At 44.5% G+C, this 20,437-nt stretch overlaps 1 protein-coding gene across 9 annotated transcripts in view; it reads left to right on the top strand.

The window, feature by feature from the left end:
- Positions 1-20,437, top strand: part of LOC134351835 (TOM1-like protein 2) — a 175,696-nt gene that overhangs the window by 86,131 nt on the left and 69,128 nt on the right. For all 9 annotated transcript variants that reach the window (XM_063058615.1, XM_063058616.1, XM_063058618.1 and 6 more), the window contains 3 exons: positions 12,400-12,558; positions 14,958-15,074; positions 16,747-16,880. In XM_063058615.1, the coding sequence (XP_062914685.1) occupies positions 12,400-12,558; positions 14,958-15,074; positions 16,747-16,880 (410 nt within the window). The remainder of the gene's footprint in view (positions 1-12,399; positions 12,559-14,957; positions 15,075-16,746; positions 16,881-20,437) is intronic.

Genomic DNA, 20,437 nt, shown 5'->3' on the forward strand with positions numbered 1-20,437 from the left:
CCTGGAGGCATATGACAAGATAGTCAGAGCTCAGCATGGATTCCTTAAAGGAAAATCCTGCCTGACAAATCTATTACAATCTTTTGAGGAAATTACAAGTAGGCTAGACAAGGGAGATGCAGTGGATGTTGTATATTTGGATTTTCAGAAGGCCTTTGACAAGGTGCCACACATGAGGCTACTTAACAAGATAAGAGCCCATGGAATTACGGGAAAGTTACATACATGGATAGAGCATTGGCTAATTGGCAGGAAACAGAGAGTGGGAATAAAGGGATCCTATTCTGCTTGGCTGCTGGTTACCAGTGGTGTTCCACAGGGGTCCGTGTTAGGGCCGCTTCTTTTTACATTGTACATCAACGATTTGGATTATGGAATAGATGGCTTTGTGGCTAAGTTTGCTGACGATACTAAGGTAGGTGGAGGGGCCGGTAGTGCTGAGGAAACGGAGAGTCTGCAGAGAGACTTGGATAGATGGGAAGAATGGGCAAAGAAGTGGCAAATGAAATACAATGTTGGAAAGTGTATGGTTATGCACTTTGGCAGAAGAAATAAACGGGCAGACTATTATTTAAATGGGGAAAGAATTCAAAGTGCTGAGATGCAACGGGACTTGGGAGTCCTTGTACAGGATACCCCTAAGGTTAACCTCCAGGCTGAGTCGGTGGTGAAGAAGGCGAATGCAATGTTGGCATTCATTTCTAGAGGAATAGAGTATAGGAGCAGGGATGTGATGTTGAGGCTCTATAAGGCGCTGGTGAGACCTCACTTGGAGTACTGTGGGCAGTTTTGGTCTCCTTATTTAAGAAAGGATGTGCTGATGTTGGAGAGGGTACAGAGAAGTTTCACTAGAATGATTCCGGGAATGAGAAAGTTAATATATGAGGAACTTTTGTCTGCTCTTGGACTGTATTCCTTGGAGTTTAAAAGAATGAGGGGAGACCTCATAGAAACATTTCGAATGTTGAAAGGCATGTACAGAGTGGATGTGGCAAAGTTGTTTCCCATGATGGGGGAGTCTAGTACGAGAGGGCATGACTTAAGGATTGTAGGGCGCCCATTCAGAACAGAAATGCGAAGAAATTTTTTTAGTCAGAGGGTGGAGAATCTATGGAATTGTAGCGGTGTGCTACACACAGCGCTAGAATAACCACACGGAGTCGGTGAGTTGGAGTTGTGATAAAGAGATTTATTCAAACTTCGCGGCCTGCTTTAAAGCCTTCCCGTTCCCACCCTCCCTGGGGCGGGACTGCTGTGGGGAATGCATATTCCCAGACCCATTCCGCACGCGGGATTTTCCCCCTGCTGGTGAAGATAGCCTGGCACCCTTTTTGGGGCCAGCCCTCTGCCTGCGCACGCTGTTTCGTGAGCCGGTTCGTGTGTGCTGGAAAGTGGGTCGCCACATAACCCCCCCCCAGAACCGGTGATACGTCCCCCAATGTCCACAGTCTGGATCGGCCTCTGTTTGGGAGGTCTGCCCCTGTGCTGTGGTGCCTGAGCCCAAACCAGCTGCGCCAAGTCCACATGGGCCTGTTTGAGTCCGACCACCGTGAAAACCTCCTCCCTCCCCCCAATGTCCAGCACGAACGTGGACCCGTTGTTCCTGATCACCTTAAACGGCCCCTTGTAGGGCAGCTGTAGCGGTGCCCAGTGTCCGCCCCGTCATATAAAAAGAAACTTACAGTTCCGCAGGTCTTTGAGTAGGCAGGTCGGGCTCTGTCCGTGCTGTGAAGTGGGTATGGGGGTCAGGTTACCGAGCCTCTCCTGTAGTCTGTCCAGGACTGCTGTGGGTTCTTCCTCTTGCCCCCTTGGGGCTGGTATGAACTCTCCTGGGATGATCAAGGGTGCTCCGTACACCAACTCGGTCGACGAGGTGTGCAGATCTTCCTTGGGCGCCGTGCGGATTCCGAGCAGGACCCAGGGAAGTTCGTCCACCCAGTTAGGCCCTTCCAGGTGGGCCATGAGAGCCGACTTCAGGTGACGGTGGAAACACTCCACTAGTCCGTTCGACTGTGGGTGGTAGGCAGTTGTGTGGTGTAGCTGCGATCCTAAAAGGCTGGCCATAGCTGACCACAGGCTGGAGGTGAACTAGGCGTCCCTGTCGGAGGTAATGTGGGCCGGTACTCGGAAGTGTGCTACCCAGGTTGCGATCAGTGCTCGGGCGCAGGATTCAGAGTTGGTGTCGGTGAGCGGGACTGCCTCTGGCCATTTGGTGAAGCGGTCTATCATAGTTAGGAGGTACCGCGCTCCTCGTGACACTGGCAGGGGCCCCACGATATCCACATGAATGTGGTCAAACCTCCGGCAGGTGGGTTCGAACTGCTGCGTTGGAGCCTTGGTGTGCCACTGCACCTTGGCCGTTTGGCACTGCATGCACATTTTGACCCATTCACTGACCTGTTTACGCAGCCCATGCCACACGAACCTGCTGGAGACCATCCGGACGGTTGTCCTGATGGAGGGGTGCGCTAAGTTGTGAACGGATTCGAAAACCCGCCGGCGCCAGGCTGCCGGGACGAGGGGGCGGGGTTGGCCGGTAGCTACGTCACATAGTAGTCCTCTCACCTGGGCCTACGGGGAGGTCTTGGAGCTGCAAACCGGAGACTGCAGTCCTGTAACTGGGGATCTCAGCGTCTGCCTGCTGTGCCTTTGCCAGCGCTGCATTGTCCACCCCCTGGGACAGGGCCTGTATGGTCGGTCGGGATAGTGCGTCGGCCACGATGTTGTCCTTTCCAGAGACATGCTGGATGTCCGTCGTGTACTCGGAGATGTAGGACAGATGTCGCTGCTGGTGGGATGACCAGGGGTCGGACACCTTCGTGAACGCAAAGGTAAGCGGTTTGTGGTCTGTAAACGCGGTGAAGGGCCTACCTTCTAAGAAGTACCTGAAATGCCGGATTGCCAGGTATAGTGCCAATAGCTCCTGGTCGAAAACACTGTATTTGAGTTCAGGTGGTCGTAGGTGTTTGCTGAAGAACGCCAGGGGTTGCCAGCGACCCTCGAGTTGTTCCAGCACTCCACCGACTGCTGTGTTGGATGCGTCCACCGTGAGGGCAGTAGGAACGTCCGTTCTGGGGTGCACTAGCATCACGGCGTTTGCCAAGGCTTCTTTGGTTTTAACGAAAGCGGCTGCGGCCTCTTCATCCCAGGTAATGTCCTTGCCCTTACCCGACATCAGAGTGAACAGGGGGTGCATGGTTCGGGCTGCTGAGGGGAGGAAACGGTGGTAGAAATTCACCATACCCACGAATTCCTGCAGGCCTTTGATTGTGTTGGGTCGGGGGAAGTGGCAGACCGCGTCTACCTTGGCGGGCAGAGGGGTTGCCCCGTCTTTAGTAATCCTGTGGCCCAGGAAGTCGATGGTGTCAAGTCCAAACTGGCATTTGGTCAGGTTGATTGCAAGGCCGAATTTACTCAGGCGGGAGTAGAGCTGGCGGAGGTGGGACAGATGCTCTTGACGACTACTGCTGGCTATGAGGATGTCGTCCAAATAGATGAATGCAAAGTCCAGGTCGTGTCCCACTGCGTCCATTAGCCGCTGGAACGTCTGTGCGGCATTCTTTAGACCAAACGGCATTTGGAGGAATTCGAAAAGTCCAAACAGGGTGATGAGTGCTGTTTTGGGGATGTCGTCCGGGATTTGATGGTATCCCTGGCCGAGGTCTACCTTGGAAAAGATCCTTGCGCCGTGTAGGTTTGCTGCAAAGTCTTGAATGTGCAGCACAGGGTAGCAGTCTGGCGTTGTAGCCTCGTTCAGTCTGCGCATGGTCTCCAGCCCCCCGTTGCCTTGGGCACCATGTGCAGGGGGGAGGCCCTTGGGCTGTCGGACCATCGTATGATCCCCAATTCCTCCATCTTCTTGAACTCCTCCCTCGCCAGTCGGAGCTTGTCCAGGGGAAGCCTTCGAGCACGGGCGTGGAGGGGTGGTCCTCAGGTCGGGATGTGGTGCTGTACTCCGTGTCTGGGCGTGGCTGCCATGAACTGCGGTGTCAGTACTGATGGGAAATCCGCCAGGACCCTGGTGAATTCATCATTGGACAGCATGATGGAGTCCAGGTGTGGGGCTGGCAACTTTGCTTCACCCAGGGAGAACGTTTGAAAAGTCTTGGCGTGGACTAGTCGCTTCCCTTGCAGGTCGACCAGCAGGCTGTGAGCTCGCAGAAAATCCACCCCCAGGAGTGGTTGGGCCACGGCAGCCAGTGTGAAGTCCCACATGAACCGGCTGGAGCTGAACTGTAGCCACACCGTGCGGGTGCCATTGGTTGGTATTGTGCTGCCATTTGCGGCCCTCAGGGTGGGTCCCAGTTCTCTGTTGCGGGTATCATAACTCGTTGGAGGTAAGACGCTGATCTCTGCTCCGGTGTCGACCAAAAATTGCGTCCCGACTACTTGTCCCAGACGTACAGGAGGCTATCCTGATGGCCAGCCGCCATAGCAATCAGCGGCGGTTGGGCCTTGGCATTTCCCGGGAATTTGCAGGATGGTCTACAACGGCGGGCCTCTGTGCCCCACCGCTGGTGGTAGAAGCACCATTGTTCGTTGGGCTCTGCTGCCGGGCCTGGTCTGGTCTGTTGTTGGGCACGCGGCTTGGTGATCTGTGCGACGGATGCCCCTCTCTTCTTCTTGGCCTTCCATAGCACATCTGCCCAGGCCGCCACCTCCCGAGGTTCGCTGAAATCTGTGTCAGACAGCAGCAGGCATATGTCCTCGGGCAGTTGCTCTAGGAACGCCTGCTCCAACATGAGGCAGGGTTTGTGTCCTTCAGCCAGGGCCAGCATCTCGTTCATTAATGCTGACGGCGGCCTGTCTCCCAAACCATCCAGGTGCATTAAGCGGTGTGCTTGTTTGCGACGTGAGAGTCCGAAAGTCCTTATGAGCAGGGCTTTGCTGTGTATTTTCCGTTCTCCGGGGGCGACTGTATAAACTCCTCAACTTGTGCAGCAGTCTCTTGGTCAAGGGAGCTCAGCACGTAGTAGTAACGAGTGGACTCCAAGGTTATCTGCCGAATGTGGAATTGTGCTTCTGCCTGTTAGAACCACAGATGGGGTCTCAGCGGCCAAAAGGTTGGCAGTTGTAACGAAACTGCGTGAACAGATGCAGCGTCGGTCATCTCTGGCCCAAATATCGTTTGGGCCGTCGGGGTCACCAAATGTAGCGGTGTGCTATACACAGCGCTAGAATAACCACATGGAGTCGGTGAGTTGGAGTTGCGATAAAGAGATTTATTCAAACTTCGCGGCCTGCTTTAAAGCCTTCCCGTTCCCGCCCTCCCTGGGGCGGGACTGCTGTGGGGAATGCATATTCCCAGACCCTTTCCGCACGCGGGATTTTCCCCCTGCTGGTGAAGATAGCCTGGCGCCCTTTTTGGGGCCAGCCCTCTGCCTGCGTGCGCTGTTTCGTGAGCCGGTTCGTGTGTGCTAGAAAGTGGGTCGCCACAGAATTTGTTGCCACGGGCAGCAGTGGAGGCCAAGTCATTGGGTGTATTTAAGGCAGAGATTGATAGGTATCTGAGTAGCCAGGGCATCAAAGGTTATGGTGAGAAGGCGGGGGAGTGGGTCTAAATGGGAGAATGGTTCAGCTCATGATAAAATTAAATTGCAGGTATCTGGAAGCTCAGTGTCAAGCTCAGGCAATTGGAACAGAAGTTTTCATCACTCGCCCAATCTGCATTTAGTTTCTGAGTCATGGAGTAATACTGCATGGAAAAGGGGCTCAACTGGTCTATGCTGACCACAGCGTCTTCTCTGCTAGTCCCAGTTAGATTAGATTAGATTATGAGGACACTCAGTCCTCCGATACAATGTTCCTCCAGAGTGATATCACAGAAAAACAGGACAAACCAAAGACTAACACTGACAGAACCACATAATTATAACATATAGTTACAGCAGTGCAAAGCAATACCATAATTTGATAAAGAGCAGACCATGGACATGGTAAAAAAAAAGTCTCAAAGTCTCGATCGACTCCTGATAGACCCCAATAGCAGGCAGCAAAAGGTAGAAACTCCCTGCCATAAACCTCCAGACACCGACAACTGCCGATGCATTGGAAGCACCCGACCACAGTCGACACTGAGTCTGTCCGTCCGAAAACTTTGAGCCTCCGACCAGCCCCTCCAATACAGCCTCCCAAGCGCCATCCTCTGCTGAGTGCTTTCGACCTCACCCCGGCCGCCGAAACAAGCAAAGTCGAGGATTCGGGGCCTTCTCCTCCGGAGATTCCGGACCACACAGTAGCAGCGGCAGCGAAACGGGCATTTCAGAAGTTTCTCCAGATGTTCCTCCATACTCTCACGTTTGTGTCCATCGAATCAGAATTGTGCACGGTACCCTTCTTGACACATAACAGATATCATTCACCAGGGTGGCCGCGCGTGCTGCGTCACGCCGCCATCTTCTTCTCCTCCCAATCAATGCTGGCTCAGTTGCCCACATTCACTAGGTTTGGCCCTTTTATCTTAGAGAAGATGTGCTGAAACTGGGTGGATTCAAAGGAAGTTCACTAAAATTATTCCAGTATTGAATGGCTTGTCACACGAAGAGCATTTGATGGACCTGGGCCTGTATTCACTGGAGTTCAGAAGAATGAGGGGTGACCTCATTGAAACCCGTTGAATGGTGAAAGGCCTTGATAGACTGGATGTGGAGAGGATGTTTCCTATGGTGGGAGAGTCTAAGACCAGAGGACAGCCTCAGAATAGAGGGCTGTCCTTTTAGAATAGAGATGAGGAGGAATTTCTTTAGCCAGAGAGTGGTGAAGCTGGAATTCTTTGCCACAGGCAGTTGTGGAGGCCAAGACTTTATGTATATTTAAGACAGAGGTTGACAGATTCTTGATTGGTCAGGGCATGAAGGGGTTTGGGAAGAAGGCAGGAGATTGGGGCTGAGAGGAAAATTGGATCAGCCATAATAAAATGGCGGAGCAGACTTTATGGGCCAAATGGCCTAATTCTGCTCCTATATTTTATGGTTTTATAATCCTTGAAACCTCTCCCCTCCATTAAAAGGCTATCCAAATGCCTCTTTAATGTTACAATTGTAGCTGCCTCAGCCATTTCAGGTACTCATTGCCCTCTTTGTAAAGAGGTTAACTTTCAGGTCTTTTTAAATCTCTCCTCTCTTATCTTGTATCTTTGTCCCCTGGATTTGGACTCCTAACCCTAGGGAAAAGATCATGACCGCCCACCTAATCCATGCCCCTCATTGATTTTGTGGTCCAGGGAACAAAGATCCAGCATGACCTATACAAGCCCTCTAGTCGAGGAAGCATCCTCGAAAATCTCTCTATAAGCCCTCTCTAGCTCTACAATGTGTTTCCTGTAACAGGGTGACCAAAACTGTATATGATATTTCAAGTGTGGTTTCACCAGTATCTTATATAACTGCAACTTAACGACTCGCAAAATCGATGTCTTGACCAGTAAAGTCCAACATGTTAACAAAATACCTACTTCACCACCCTGTCTACTTGCACAGTCACTTTCAGTGAACTGTGCACTTTTACTCCCAGGTCCATCTGTTCAACAACACTCGACAGTGTCCTGCCATTCACTATATACAAAAGTCAAATGTAGAAAAAAATCACATCAGCATACTAAATTTCATGAAGTACTTGTAAATGACTGCTTCACAGTGTTTCATTTTCCACAGATAACTGCCTGATCTGCATATTACAGGCAAGTTATTTATTCTCTGGACAGAAATGATTATAAAATTGCAGAGTATACCTGTATGAACCTCATCCCTCATTATTGAGCCAAACAGAATAGCACAGCTGACAACCCTTTATTCATGTGAGAGGAATTTAACTGGGTGTTTACCTTCCACATGTGTCACTATATTTATGTTAAATCATCATCATCATCATCATCAGGTGCCGTGCCCAGACGGAGCTTTGACTGCCATGGCCCACACACTTCTGTTTCGGGTCAAGTGGGTCAATTCATTGGTATTCATTTCCAGTTCTCTGGCTGCTGTCTCCATCATCATTTGTCTTTGCCTTCCTCTTGCTTTCTTCCCTTCAATCTTTCCCATAATTACCATGCATTCTAACTCCTCTTTCCTAATCACATGTCCAATGAAGTTACCTTGCCTTTTCATGATCTCATATATTATTTCTCTTTTTGTGCTTGCTCTGTTCATGACATCCTCATTAGATATTTGTTTCATCCATGATATTCTTTGCATCTTCCTCAAAAACCACATCTCTGCTGCTTCAACTCATTTCCTCATGTTACTAGATATTGTCCAACATTCTGATCCATATAATATAACTGGATAAATGTAACATTTCAGTACTCTGAGGCGGGTTGTCATGCCTAGTTTAGTATTGGTCAGTATACTCTTCATTCTCGTAAAGATGTCTTTTGCCATCACTATTCTTCTTTTGATGGCCATATTGCACCTGCCATCTGATGTCACCCAGCTTCCTAAGTAGCAAAAGTTCTGTACTTGTTTTATGTCTTCTCCGTTTATTCTCAGCCTGCAGATAGGATTCTCCTTCTCTTTGGATATCACCATACATTCTGTCTTTCTGCAATTGATAGATAGACCCATTTTTGCACTTCCTTCAACAACTATATCAATTAAGTTTTGTAGTTCTTCTTCCGTACTTGCAATTAACACAGTGTCATCCGCATATCTGAAATTATTGATGGTTTCACCGCCAGCTTTGATTCCCAAGATGTCTTTTATTTTTTGTAATATTGTTTCACAGTGCACATTAAACAAATCAGGGGAAAAAACACACCCTTGTCTAACGCCTCTCTTGATTTTCGTAAACAAACTCCCTTCTCCATCTATTCTTACAGCGGCAGTTTGTTCCCAGTACAGATTTCTGATTAGGTGGGGGTCTTTCGAATCTAGATCTAGAGTTTCCTGTTTATTTTGAATAACTTACTGTGTTTCACTTTATCAAATGCTTTTGTGTAGTCGATAAAACAAACAAACAAATCTTTTTGCACTTGAATAGCTCGTTCTGATAGTATCTCGTGTTTCTTGTACCTTTGTCTTTCACAAAACTACATTGTTCTTTACCTATTTCAGCTTGTATCTTACTTTTAGCTCTTGTCATCAAAATTCTTAGAAGTATCTTAGTGATATGACTCATTAAACTTATGGTCCTATGTAATTCACATTCTCTTGCTCCAGGTTTCTTAGGAAGAGTGATAGATACTGATTTTTTCATCTCTTCTGGTATTATTCCAGTCTCATAAATATCATTGATTACATCAGTAAGTTTTTCAATTCCATAATCTTCAAGGGCGATAATTTGTTCCATTACAAATTAATCAGGACCTGCTGCCTTTCCTTTCTTCATCTTAGTTATTGCATTACAAACTTCAGATTTTAAAATACTTAGACCTTCAATGTTCTTCTTAATTTCTGGTTTTTTGCCTCGATCGTCTTCAAACAATTCCTGAATATACTCAGTCAATCTGTTCATAATCTTATCTTTTTCCAAATCAAACATCCACCTGAAGAACAGAGGAGCTTTTTACCAGTGATATTCTTGATTTGTTGATGTACCCTTTTTGGATCAGTAATAGGGATTCTTTCTAGTTGCTCACATTCCTGGTTAACCATCCTTCTTTGGCTTTTCGACATAAGCTTTTAACGTTTTTTTATAGAACATAGAATAGTACAGCACAGTACAGGCCCTTTGGCCCACAATGTTGTGCCGACCCTTAAACCCTGCCTCCCATATAACCCCCCACCTTAAATTCCTCCATATACCTGTCTAGTAGTCTCTTAAATTTCACTAGTGTCTCTGCCATATAAGTCACTCCAGAAGTTAGAGGCCAGGCCCTCATGTGCCACCAGACTTTTGAGGCAAAGACTGCATAAATTTGAAAGCCAGGAGGGTAAGGATGAGACTACTATTTTGCTTGCATTTTAAAAGACACAGGCATGCCTCTACCATTCATCAGATATCTGTACTACAATTACAAACGAGAAAATCTGCAGATGCTGGAAATCCAAGCAACACACAAAATGCTGGAGAAACTCAGCAGGCCAGGCGGCATCTATGGAAAAGAGTACAGTTGACGTTTTGGGTCAAGAATTTTCAGCAGGACTTTGTGTTTATTATCTGTACTGGTAGCTAGGAGACCTTGCTGACTTTCAGACTTTGGAGAGCTCATTGATGTAAGAAGATCTCTGACTTAGATTGTGTTAGGAGAAGGATGAAGAGCTATAGGTAGGCACCTGCAGCTTTCCAGATAGTTTCCAGTTTGAAAAGGTTATAAATACTGTCAAGCTTGGAAAATCTGTTTCATGGTACAGAGAAACAACTGGGGAAAAACCCTGCAACAACTGCCCCTTATTCTTGTGTCATAATATTAGCAACCCTAATTTTCAGGGTTTAGTAGAGTACCATTGAACATCAAGAATAGGGTGCATAAGCTCTCCTGTTAGATGGTCAGTGCTTTACATGTGCTGTTCCCTGTTATGAAGTTCAGACAATAACATACTTTTTTTCCCTGAGGTTGCAATATTAATGTTTTTGCAAGAATCCCTAATATTATAATGTGGGTGTGGTTCTTGGTGAAGCAACTGAAGATTGTAATACCACCTGTAGGGACATCCAGGAGTTGGGGGAACGTGCAGAGGTGTTGAGAAGATTGCTGTGCATCCACAACCAATTTTATACATATGAAGCCAAATTTAATCAAATATTTCCTTAATGTTAAGACACTCAGTTTTTTTGCTTAAGGCTGCAAAGAAGTCTTGGTGAAACCTGATGTCTACTTGTTAATGACAAACTGAAAAGCATTCCACATGTCAAAGAAATGCTACTGTTTTAATTGGAACTGCTAGATATCCAGTTCTGGAGTATGTCTTCATCAATATAGTGATGATGTTGTTCTTTTCCATAGATGCTGTCTGGCCTGCTGAGTTTCCCCAGCATTTTGTGTGTGTTGCTTGATGTTGCCTCTGTTGTGTTTGCTGTATCCAGGGTGTTCAGCCATTTCTTGATGTTATATAGAATGAACTAAACTGTCTGAAGACTGGCTTCTTTGATGAGCTAGATCATGGTAGTGTTGCTCTGCGTGTTCTACACTCATCAATACATTGATTGTAAGAGAAGTGAGGTTACAGTTTTGCAGTGCTCATACATGTGAAATTATATGTTGCTAGTTACAAATTAAATCTTTGCAGGCCATAAATGAGGTATCATATGACTTGAGATCGGCAGATTTGATACGTCTTTTCCAGGAGGACACCAGGGAAAAGCCTATGAGCCCAACGTCAATAGAACAAAAACTATTGGAAAATTTTTGAGGGTCAGGATTAGTAATCATTTGGAAAGGTTTATTAGAGATGACCAGCATAGCTTTGTCGAGAACATATCTTGACTGACCAATATGATTGAAGTTTTTGAGAAAGTTTGTTAACAGGAAAACAATGGTGGAGGATTTTTTGTGTGCATGGATCCTGTGGCCAGTGGTGTTCCACAAGAATTGGGACTCTTGCTCATTGTAATTTGTGTGAATGATTTGGATGCAGATGTAAGAGGCACGACCAACAAGTTTATAGAGGACCCTAAGACTGGTGGAGCAACACTAACGAAGTGCTGGAGGAACTCAGCAGGTCAGACAGCATCTATGAAGAGAAAAAAACAAATGACATTTCAGTCCGAGACCCTTTATCAGGAATCTCAGCCTGAAATGACCACTGTTTATTTCTTTCCATAGATGCTGCCTGACCTGCTGAGTTCCTCTAGCATTTCAAGTGTGTGGCTCAATATCTCAAATACCTACAGAATCCCTTGTGTCTAAAACTGGTAGAGGTGTTGACAGTGTAGACTTGGCTAAAAGTGATGTTGTTGTGTTCGTGACAGGGGCTGAGGAATGGCAGATTGAAGGTGAGGGATAAGAGATCTAGAGGAGATCTGGAATGGAGACCTTTTTCGCCTAGTGAGTGGAACATACTGTATCTAGAATGTACTGCTTTGAGCGAGTGCTGGAATCAGCGTCCATGACTGTGTCTCTGAGATGTTTCTAGATGAGCATTTAAATCTCCTAGGCACAGAAAGCTAGGGGCTAAGTCCTGGAAGCTGGAATTAATATGGATGGACTGGGTGAATGCGGTTGTGAACCTTTGTCTCAGTCAGATCTGTTCTGAATCTCTTTTACTTAGCTTGGTATTGCCACAACATGGAGGGCATCATCATTGTGAAGGCAGGAGGACTGTACAGAGGTTTATCTAATCAATCTTGTTCTTGATCAATGCAATTGCAGCAGATAATTCATCGGGATGTCAATTATGCTTTTTCCTTTTGTTGCTTCTTTCACTGCTATCCAGTTATTAGAACTTACAAAATGTTTATGCAGAAATAGAAGCTATTAACCTCTAAGCATCGTCACATATTATTCTGAATGTTTTTCTATTGTAGTGTGTTCCTGAGGTTGATCCTGCAATGAACAAACCAGTACCTCAATCCTTGCAGAAAGCCAGTTCCACAAAAAACTTCTTATTGGCACCCAGCACCCTGACTGGCTATTCAGTCCCTCAAAGCCTTTTATCTAGACCTATCACTGCAAATGTTGAGCAGGTATGAAAATCTATATAAATGTTTTTATAGTTAACAATCATCTTACGTGGTATCTTGGGCACCAATTGGGTTTAACCCACCTTTTACCTGTGGTGATTGCACTTCAAGGAATAAATAATGGAATACTTTGTATCAATTCTTGTTCCTTTTATGGCTAACTATCAGTGTGATTCTGAACCTATCATATCTATCTTAAGATGCCCTGCCAAAAAAATGGATATGAATAGTGTGGTGGAATGGTTGTTTTGCTGAGGAAGTGACCAAACAAAACTATTGATGAAGCTAGAGCAGTGGATGTGCTAAGGCCAATCACAAACAAGAGAAAATCTACAGTTACTGGAAATCTAAGTAACACACACAAAATGGTAGAGGAACTCAGCAGGCCAGGTAGCACCTATGGAAAAGAGTACAGTTGACTTTTCAGGCAAAGACCCTTCATCAGGACTGGAGAAAAAGAAGTGGAGTGGGAGTTAGAAGATGGGGGGGGAGGAAGAAACACAAGATGATAGGTGAAACCAGGAGTGGGGGACAGGTGAGGTAAAGAGCTGGGAAATAGATTGGTGAAAGAGATACAGGGCTGCAGAAGGGGGAACCTGATAGAAGAGGACAGAAGGCCATGGAAGAAAGAAAAAAGGGAGGAGCACCAGAGGAAGGTGATGGGCAGGTAAGGAAATAAGGTGAGAGAAAGAAATGAGAGTGGGGAATGGTGAGAGGGGTGGGTTACTGGAAATTTGAGAAATGGATGTTTATGTCATCAGGTTGGAGGAGCAACACATTATATTCTGTCTATGTAGCCTCCAACCTGATGGCATGAACATCGATTTCTCGAACTTCCGATAATTCAACCCCTCCTTCACTATTCCCCATTCCCATTTCCCCCTCTCACCCTATCTCCTTACCTGATCATCACCTTCCTCTGGTACTCCTCCCCCTTTTCTTTCTTGCATAGCCCTCTGTCCTCTCCTATCAGATTCTCCCTTCTCCAGCCCTGTATCTCTTTCACCAACTTTCCAGTTCGTTACATCACCCTCCCCCACCTTCTTATACTGACTTTTCATCTTCTTTTCCAGAACCGCTGAAGGGTCTTGGCCCAAAACGACAACTGTACTCTTTTCCATAAATGCTGCTTGGTCTGCTGAGTTCCTCCAGCAATTTTTGTGTGTTGCTTATATGTAAAGCGTTTAACAAGGTTCCCCATGGTAGGCTCATTTAAAAACTCAGGAAGCATGGGATCCGGGGAAACTTGACTGCGTGAATTTGTAATTGGCTTGCCCACAGAAGGCAGAGTGTGGTAGTAGATGAAGCATATTCTGCCTAGAGGTTTGTGACTAGTGATTTCCCACAGGGATCTACTCTGGGACCCCTAATCTTTATCATTTTTATGCATGACTTAGATGAGGAAATGAAAGGGTGGGTTAGTAAATTTGCAGATGACTCAAAGGTTCGTAGTGTTGTGGACAATGTAGAAGGTTGTCGTAGGTTACAATAGGACATTGGTAAAACGCAAAGTTGGGCTGAACAGTGCAAGATGGAGTCCAATCCAGAGAAGTGTGAAGTGATAAAGTTTGGAAAGTCAATCTCGAAGACAGTACAAGATTAATGACAGGATTCTTAGCAGTATGGAGAAACAGCAGGATTTTGGGGTCCACATCCATAGAGCCCTCAAAGTTGCTTCTCAAGTTGATAGGGTGGTTAAGAAGGTGTATGGTTTGTAGGCCTTCATTAGTTGGGAGATTGAGTTCAAAAGCCACAGCTCCATAAAACTGGTTAGACCACACTTGGGGTATTGTGTTCGGTTCTGATCCCCTCATAGGAAGAACGTGGAAGCTTCAGCTTCAGGAGATTTACCAGAATGCCGCCTGGATTAGGAGGAAAGGCTGAGTAAGCTAGAGCTTTTCTCTTTAGAGAGAAGGCGGATGAGAGGTGACTTGATAGAGGTGTACAAGATGATAAGAGGCATGGATCAAGTGGATTGCCAGAGACTTTTTCCCAGGGCAAAAATAACTAATACAAAGGGGCATAATTTTAAGGTGATTGGAGGAACATATATAGGGAATGCCAGAGGTAGGTATTTCACACAGACCTTTAAGCCTTAAAATACAGATGTTTTAAGTGCATGGAATGCATCGCCAGGGGTGGTGATATAGGCAGATATATTAGCAACATTGAAGAGACCCTTAGATAAGCACAAGGATAAAAGAAAAATGGAGGCTGTATGGGATGGAAGGGTTAGATTGATGTTGAAATAGGTTGAATGGTCAGCAGAACATCATGGGCTGTACTGTTCTATGTTCTGTATTCTCATGTGTTTTCAATTTGAGGGTGAGTCTATTTCTGCATAGCAGTGTTTGCTGCATTGAGCTAATCTAAGAGTTTTAAATTGAATTTATGTATGGCAGCTTGCCAGGTTACGCAGTGAGTTGGATGTTGTCCGTGGAAATACAAAAGTAATGTCTGAGATGTTGACTGAAACAGTCCCTGGGGAGGAAAATCAATCGGACTTGGAGCTGCTTCAGGTGAGATTACTAAAATTTTGTTAGTTGCATTTACATCACTGTATGGCACAATGTATGGTCTTTTCCTTAAAGTTTACAACCATTTTTATTCATCTCCAGGCCAAATTGTCTAAACTAGGGGTTCCCAACCTGGGGTCTACTGACTCCTTGGTTAATGTCGGGTTCCATGGCATAAAAAGGGTTGGGAACCCCAAGTACTTCTAACTTTTAAGAATGTTTCAGTTTCTAAGTTTTCAAGTTCAGACATAATCTCAATTGTTTGAAACTTATTAGGAGTACTAGCCAACTTTTCACCACAACTGATCTTGTATGAACATGTGATTGAGGTTATTCGAGCGGATTAGCATTTTTCTCTGTAACCAGATGAAATTATCCTGGGTTGCCGTGGAGGACAAGGGAAGAGATTATTGGTTCTGCCTGAGATTTTTAGAACTTTGGTCAAAAATGAAGTACCAGATAACTGGAGGATGGTAAATGTGCTCCCGCTTATCAAGAAGGGCAATGGGGTAAAGTCTAATAATTACAGACCTGTGAGCCTCACATTAGTAATAGGGGAGATATTGGAAAGAAAATATAAAACATTGGTCAGACCTCTGCTGGAATACTACATGCAATTCTGGTCACCACACCATAGAAAGGATGTGATAGTGCTGGGGAAGGTGCACATGAAATACACCAGGATGTTGTTTGGGAGCATCTTAAAGATGAGTAAAGACTTGGGAGGCTAGGTTTGTTTTCCCTGGAACAGAGGAGGTTAAGAGGGGATATAATTGATAGATGCAAGTTATGAGAGGCGTAGGTATTTTAGAATGTGATAACCTTTCTTCCTTATCAGAGCTGAATAAAACAACAAAATAGAGATTTAGGTTAAGAGGTAAGCGATTCACAGGGGATCTGAAGTAGAACTTTTGCACAAAGAGAGTGGTGAGAACCCAGAATGAATTGCTAGAGTGATGGAAGCCAAGACACTAGGACATTTAAGAGGTGTCTAGATAAGCACTTGATTCACCTAGGCATGGAAGATTATGGACCATATACTGGAAGATGGGATTAATATGGCGAAGTACCCACTTGTTAGCATGGACATGGTGGGCTGAGTGGCCTGCTTCCCTCTCTTTGAGTCTGTGACAACCTGGATACAGTCCCTATAAGAAGTAAATAGTCCTCTAAAATGTTGTACTTGAATCAATGTTTATACTTGTGCTCACTTTAAAATTAGTACCATCTACACAGAGTTCATACCCTTGATTTTTACCTGTATAATTTACTTTAATCCTTTTCAAATCGTTATCCAGCCTTCTACGTGGTCCCATAGTGTTGCGTCCAGGCAGTCTTGACCTCTAGCCCTGTTGTGCAAAGATACACTGTAATTCACCACAGGTCAACTGTTGAATTGACAAGTTAACTGAAAAGTCAAAAAATGATTCACATGAGAAATAAAAAATGATTCGTACAGCCTGAAGGGATGTTTTGGTACTTGGTCATTATCTGGGCTACAACTGTTTGCTGTAATACTGAAAAGGGAAAAGCAAAACCTCTGTTCAAACCCTCCTCCTCCCCCCATCACTATTGATGATCTTCATTTAGTAAAATACTGTTTGAAAACGAAAGATGTTTTACTGTATTTCAAGTAGCAATGAAATATTAAACATATTTTTGCTCTTTGAACAAGGAACTAAATCGTACCTGCAGAGCGATGCAACAAAGAATCGTTGAACTTCTGTCCAATGTAACCAATGAAGAGATCACCAAGGAACTTTTGCATGTCAATGATGATCTTAATAATGTTTTCCTTCGATATGAAAGGTGAATGAGTAGTTTTGTACGAAAGAATTTCCTTATTTGTAAGAAGGTGAGCATGATGTCAAAATATCAAAATTTGCATATCTTCATCGTGGTTCTTGAACACTACTAACTGATTCTGTCATGTGGTTTGTAACTACAGACATTAGAATTGCTGAACTTTCTGAATTTAAGACTGATTTACAAGAGGAGCAGCAGCTATGGGTTTACTCAATCTGGAGCAGAGAGGGATAAGTACAGACTTAGGATTTTAAACTTGTAGAACAAGAAAATATTACTTCCCTTGATTGGTTATCTATGATCAGGAATTATTAATGCAAAATAATGTAATCAGAGATGATCAGAAATTCCATGATAGATCAAGCTGAAATACGAGATAGAAACACAAGAGAAATGCAGAAACTGGAATTTGGAACTAAAAACAAGCTGCTGATTGCAGGTCCTGACGTAGAGTCTTGACCTAAAACATCATTTATCCCTCTGCCTCCACAGGTGCTGGCTGATCTGCTGAGTTCCTCCAAAACTATTGATTTTTGCTTTAAATAAGAAATGTTCAATATATCCCAGAATATTGAAAGAAGCAAGTGAGAACATTGCTGAGGCTTTGACAAAGGATCTTTGTGAACTTATAAGCAACAGGCAAGGTTCTGGTGGACTGGAGAGTAGCAAACATTGCACCTTTGTTCAAGAAGAGAAATTGGAATAATCCAGGTAGCTATAGGCCAGTGAACCTCAGGTCAGTGGTAGGGAAGCTATTGGAGAAAATTCTTAGAGGAAGGATTTATGTGAATTTGGAAAACCATGGCCTTGGTGAGGGACAGTCAGCGTGGATTTATGTGGGACAAGTCATGTCCTGCTAACTTGATTAAGTTTTTCAGTGAGGTGACAACATCCTCATGGATGTTGCACATATGGATTTTTGTAAGGTGTTTCATAAGGTCTGTCATGATAGGTTGATTCAGAAGATAAAGATGCATGGCATCCAAGGTAAATTGCAAGTTTAGATTCGTAATGGATTACCCATAGAAGACAGAGAGTAGAGGTGGAAGGCTGTAATTCAGATTGGAGTTATGTAACTGGTGGTTTTCTTCAAGGATTGGTGCTGTTGTTATATGTCAGTGATTTGAATGAAAATGTACAGTACTGAGCATATGACTTGGACACATATATAGCTAAGGGGTGCCTAAGACTTTGGCACAGTACTCTATATTGGTTAAAATAGGAAGATAGTTGGGAAACAAATAAGAGTACTTAGGTTTGTATTAGCGTACAGAGAAGAAGCCATCACTCTAACACAGTGGTGTCAAGAAAAAATCTCTCCCTCAATGTTGCAGAAACAAAGGAGCAGGAGGAATGGAGACAGGCTAACCCCCATTGATACCAATGGATCTGGGGTTGAGAGGGTGAACAGCTTTAAGTTCCTCGGCATACACATCACCAAAGATCTCACGTTGTCTGTACATACCAGCTGTGTGGTGAAAAAGGCACAGCAGCACTTCTTTCACCTCAGACAGTTGAAGAAGTTTGGTATAAGCCCTCAATTCCTAAGAACTTTCTACAGAGGCACAATTGAGAGCATCCTGACTGGCTGCATCACTGCCTAGTATGGGAACTGTACTTCCCTCAATTGCAGGACTCTGCAGAAAGTGGTGCGGACAGCCCAGCGCATCTGTAGATGTGAACTTACCACTATTCAGGACATTTACAAAGACAGGTGTGTAAAAAGGGCCCGAAGGATCATTGGGGACCCAAGTTACCCCAGCCACAAACTGTTTGAGTTCCTACCAGCCAGGAAACGGTACCACAGCATAAAAGTCAGGACCAACAGACTCCAGGACAGCTTCTTCCACCAGGACATCAAACTGATTAATTCATGCTGATGCAATTGTATTTCTATGTTATATTGACTGTCCTGTTGTACATACTATTTATTATAAGTTACTACAAATTCCACATTGCTCATTTAGACGGAGACATAATGTAAATATTTTTGCTCCTCCTGTATATGAAGGAAGGAAGTAATAAAGTCAATTCAATTCAATTGTGTTATTTTGGAATTAGAAAGATATAATAAATAATACTGTGCAAAAGTCTTAATGCATCCTAGCTATATACAAGACTTTGCACAGTACTGTAGATGGGTGGATTAAGAAGTTTGCGGATGACACTAAGATTGATGGAGTTCTGGAGAATGTAAAAGACAAATCAACGAATGCAGGGATATAGATCAGTTGCAGAAATGTGCAGCGAAATGGCAGGTGGAATTTAATCTGGGCAATTGTGAGGTGTGGCACTTAGGATGGTCAAAGAAAGGAGAAAGTATACAGTTTATGGTCGGTCCCAAACAGCACTGAAGTCCAGAGGTATCTTGGAGTCTACTGAAAGTGGCTATGTAAGTGGATAAAGTGGTAAAGAAGGCATTTGACATGGTTTTGCTCAGTGGTTGACTATAAGAAATTCATGCTCAGGTGCCTAAAAATTTAGCCAGACCACAATTGGAGAATAGTGTGCAGTTCTGGTCACTCCATTACAAGGTGGATGTGGAGACTGTGGAAAGAGTGTTGAGCTGAGTTATCAGGATGTTGCCTGGCTTAGAGGATATGTACTATAAGGAAAAGTTGGACAAACTTGAGAAGCATAGTAGGCAGAATCATTTCCCCTAAGGTAGAAACGTCAAACACCAGAGGATATGCTTTTAAAGTTAGGGGAAGTTTTAAAGTTAAATGAGGGGGAACTTTTACACAGAGTGGTGGGTATGTGGGCAATACACACCAAATGCTAAAGGAACTCAACACTATGGAGAGAAATAAAGAGTCAACATTTTGAGTGGAGATCCTTCATCAGGACTGGAAAGAAAGGGGGCAGAGGCCAGAATAAGAAGGTTAGGTGTGATGGAGAAGTACATACTGACAGATGATAAGTGGAACCAATGAGGGGGACATTGGGTGGGTGGAGGAGGGGGAATGATGTGTGAAGCTGGGAGGTGATAGGTGGAAGAAGTAAAGGACTGCAGAAGAAAGAATCTGATAAAGGGAAGGAGGTGGGGATCCTGGAGGAGGTGATGGACAGATCATTCAGGGCAAGGGAATGAAAAGTTGTTGAAGTGGTAGAGAGCATGTGAAATGTGGATGTAGATGGGATGGGACTGAACCAGGGAGGACAAAATGGAGTCAAGGTATGTGGACACAAGTTCAGTGGGGCAGGAAAAGGCATAGATGTTACACCATGACAAAATATTTTCCAATTTATTTGCAGAACAGTGACATGTAGAAATGTGAATTTGCTGTTGGTGCCTATTTAAATGTTTACCTTATTTCTCTACTCCCAACAAAGAGATTTAATTTGTTCTTATTTCTAGGTGTATTTATTGTTAATATGTCACCGAAGAACCATAATTAGTTGCTTATCATTTGCACAGATATTTCTGAAAATCATTGTGTTACTGTTGCATGAAGAGAGAAGATGCAGGTGTGCCTAGTTAATTCTATCTCTTAAGAGTACGGACGTGCACAATTTACTTGATGTTAGAGAAAAGTTCCGAAAGAAGATTTCCACGAAAT

The sequence above is a fragment of the Mobula hypostoma genome, chromosome 9, assembly GCF_963921235.1.
Source record: "Mobula hypostoma chromosome 9, sMobHyp1.1, whole genome shotgun sequence".
Lineage (NCBI taxonomy): Eukaryota > Metazoa > Chordata > Chondrichthyes > Myliobatiformes > Myliobatidae > Mobula > Mobula hypostoma.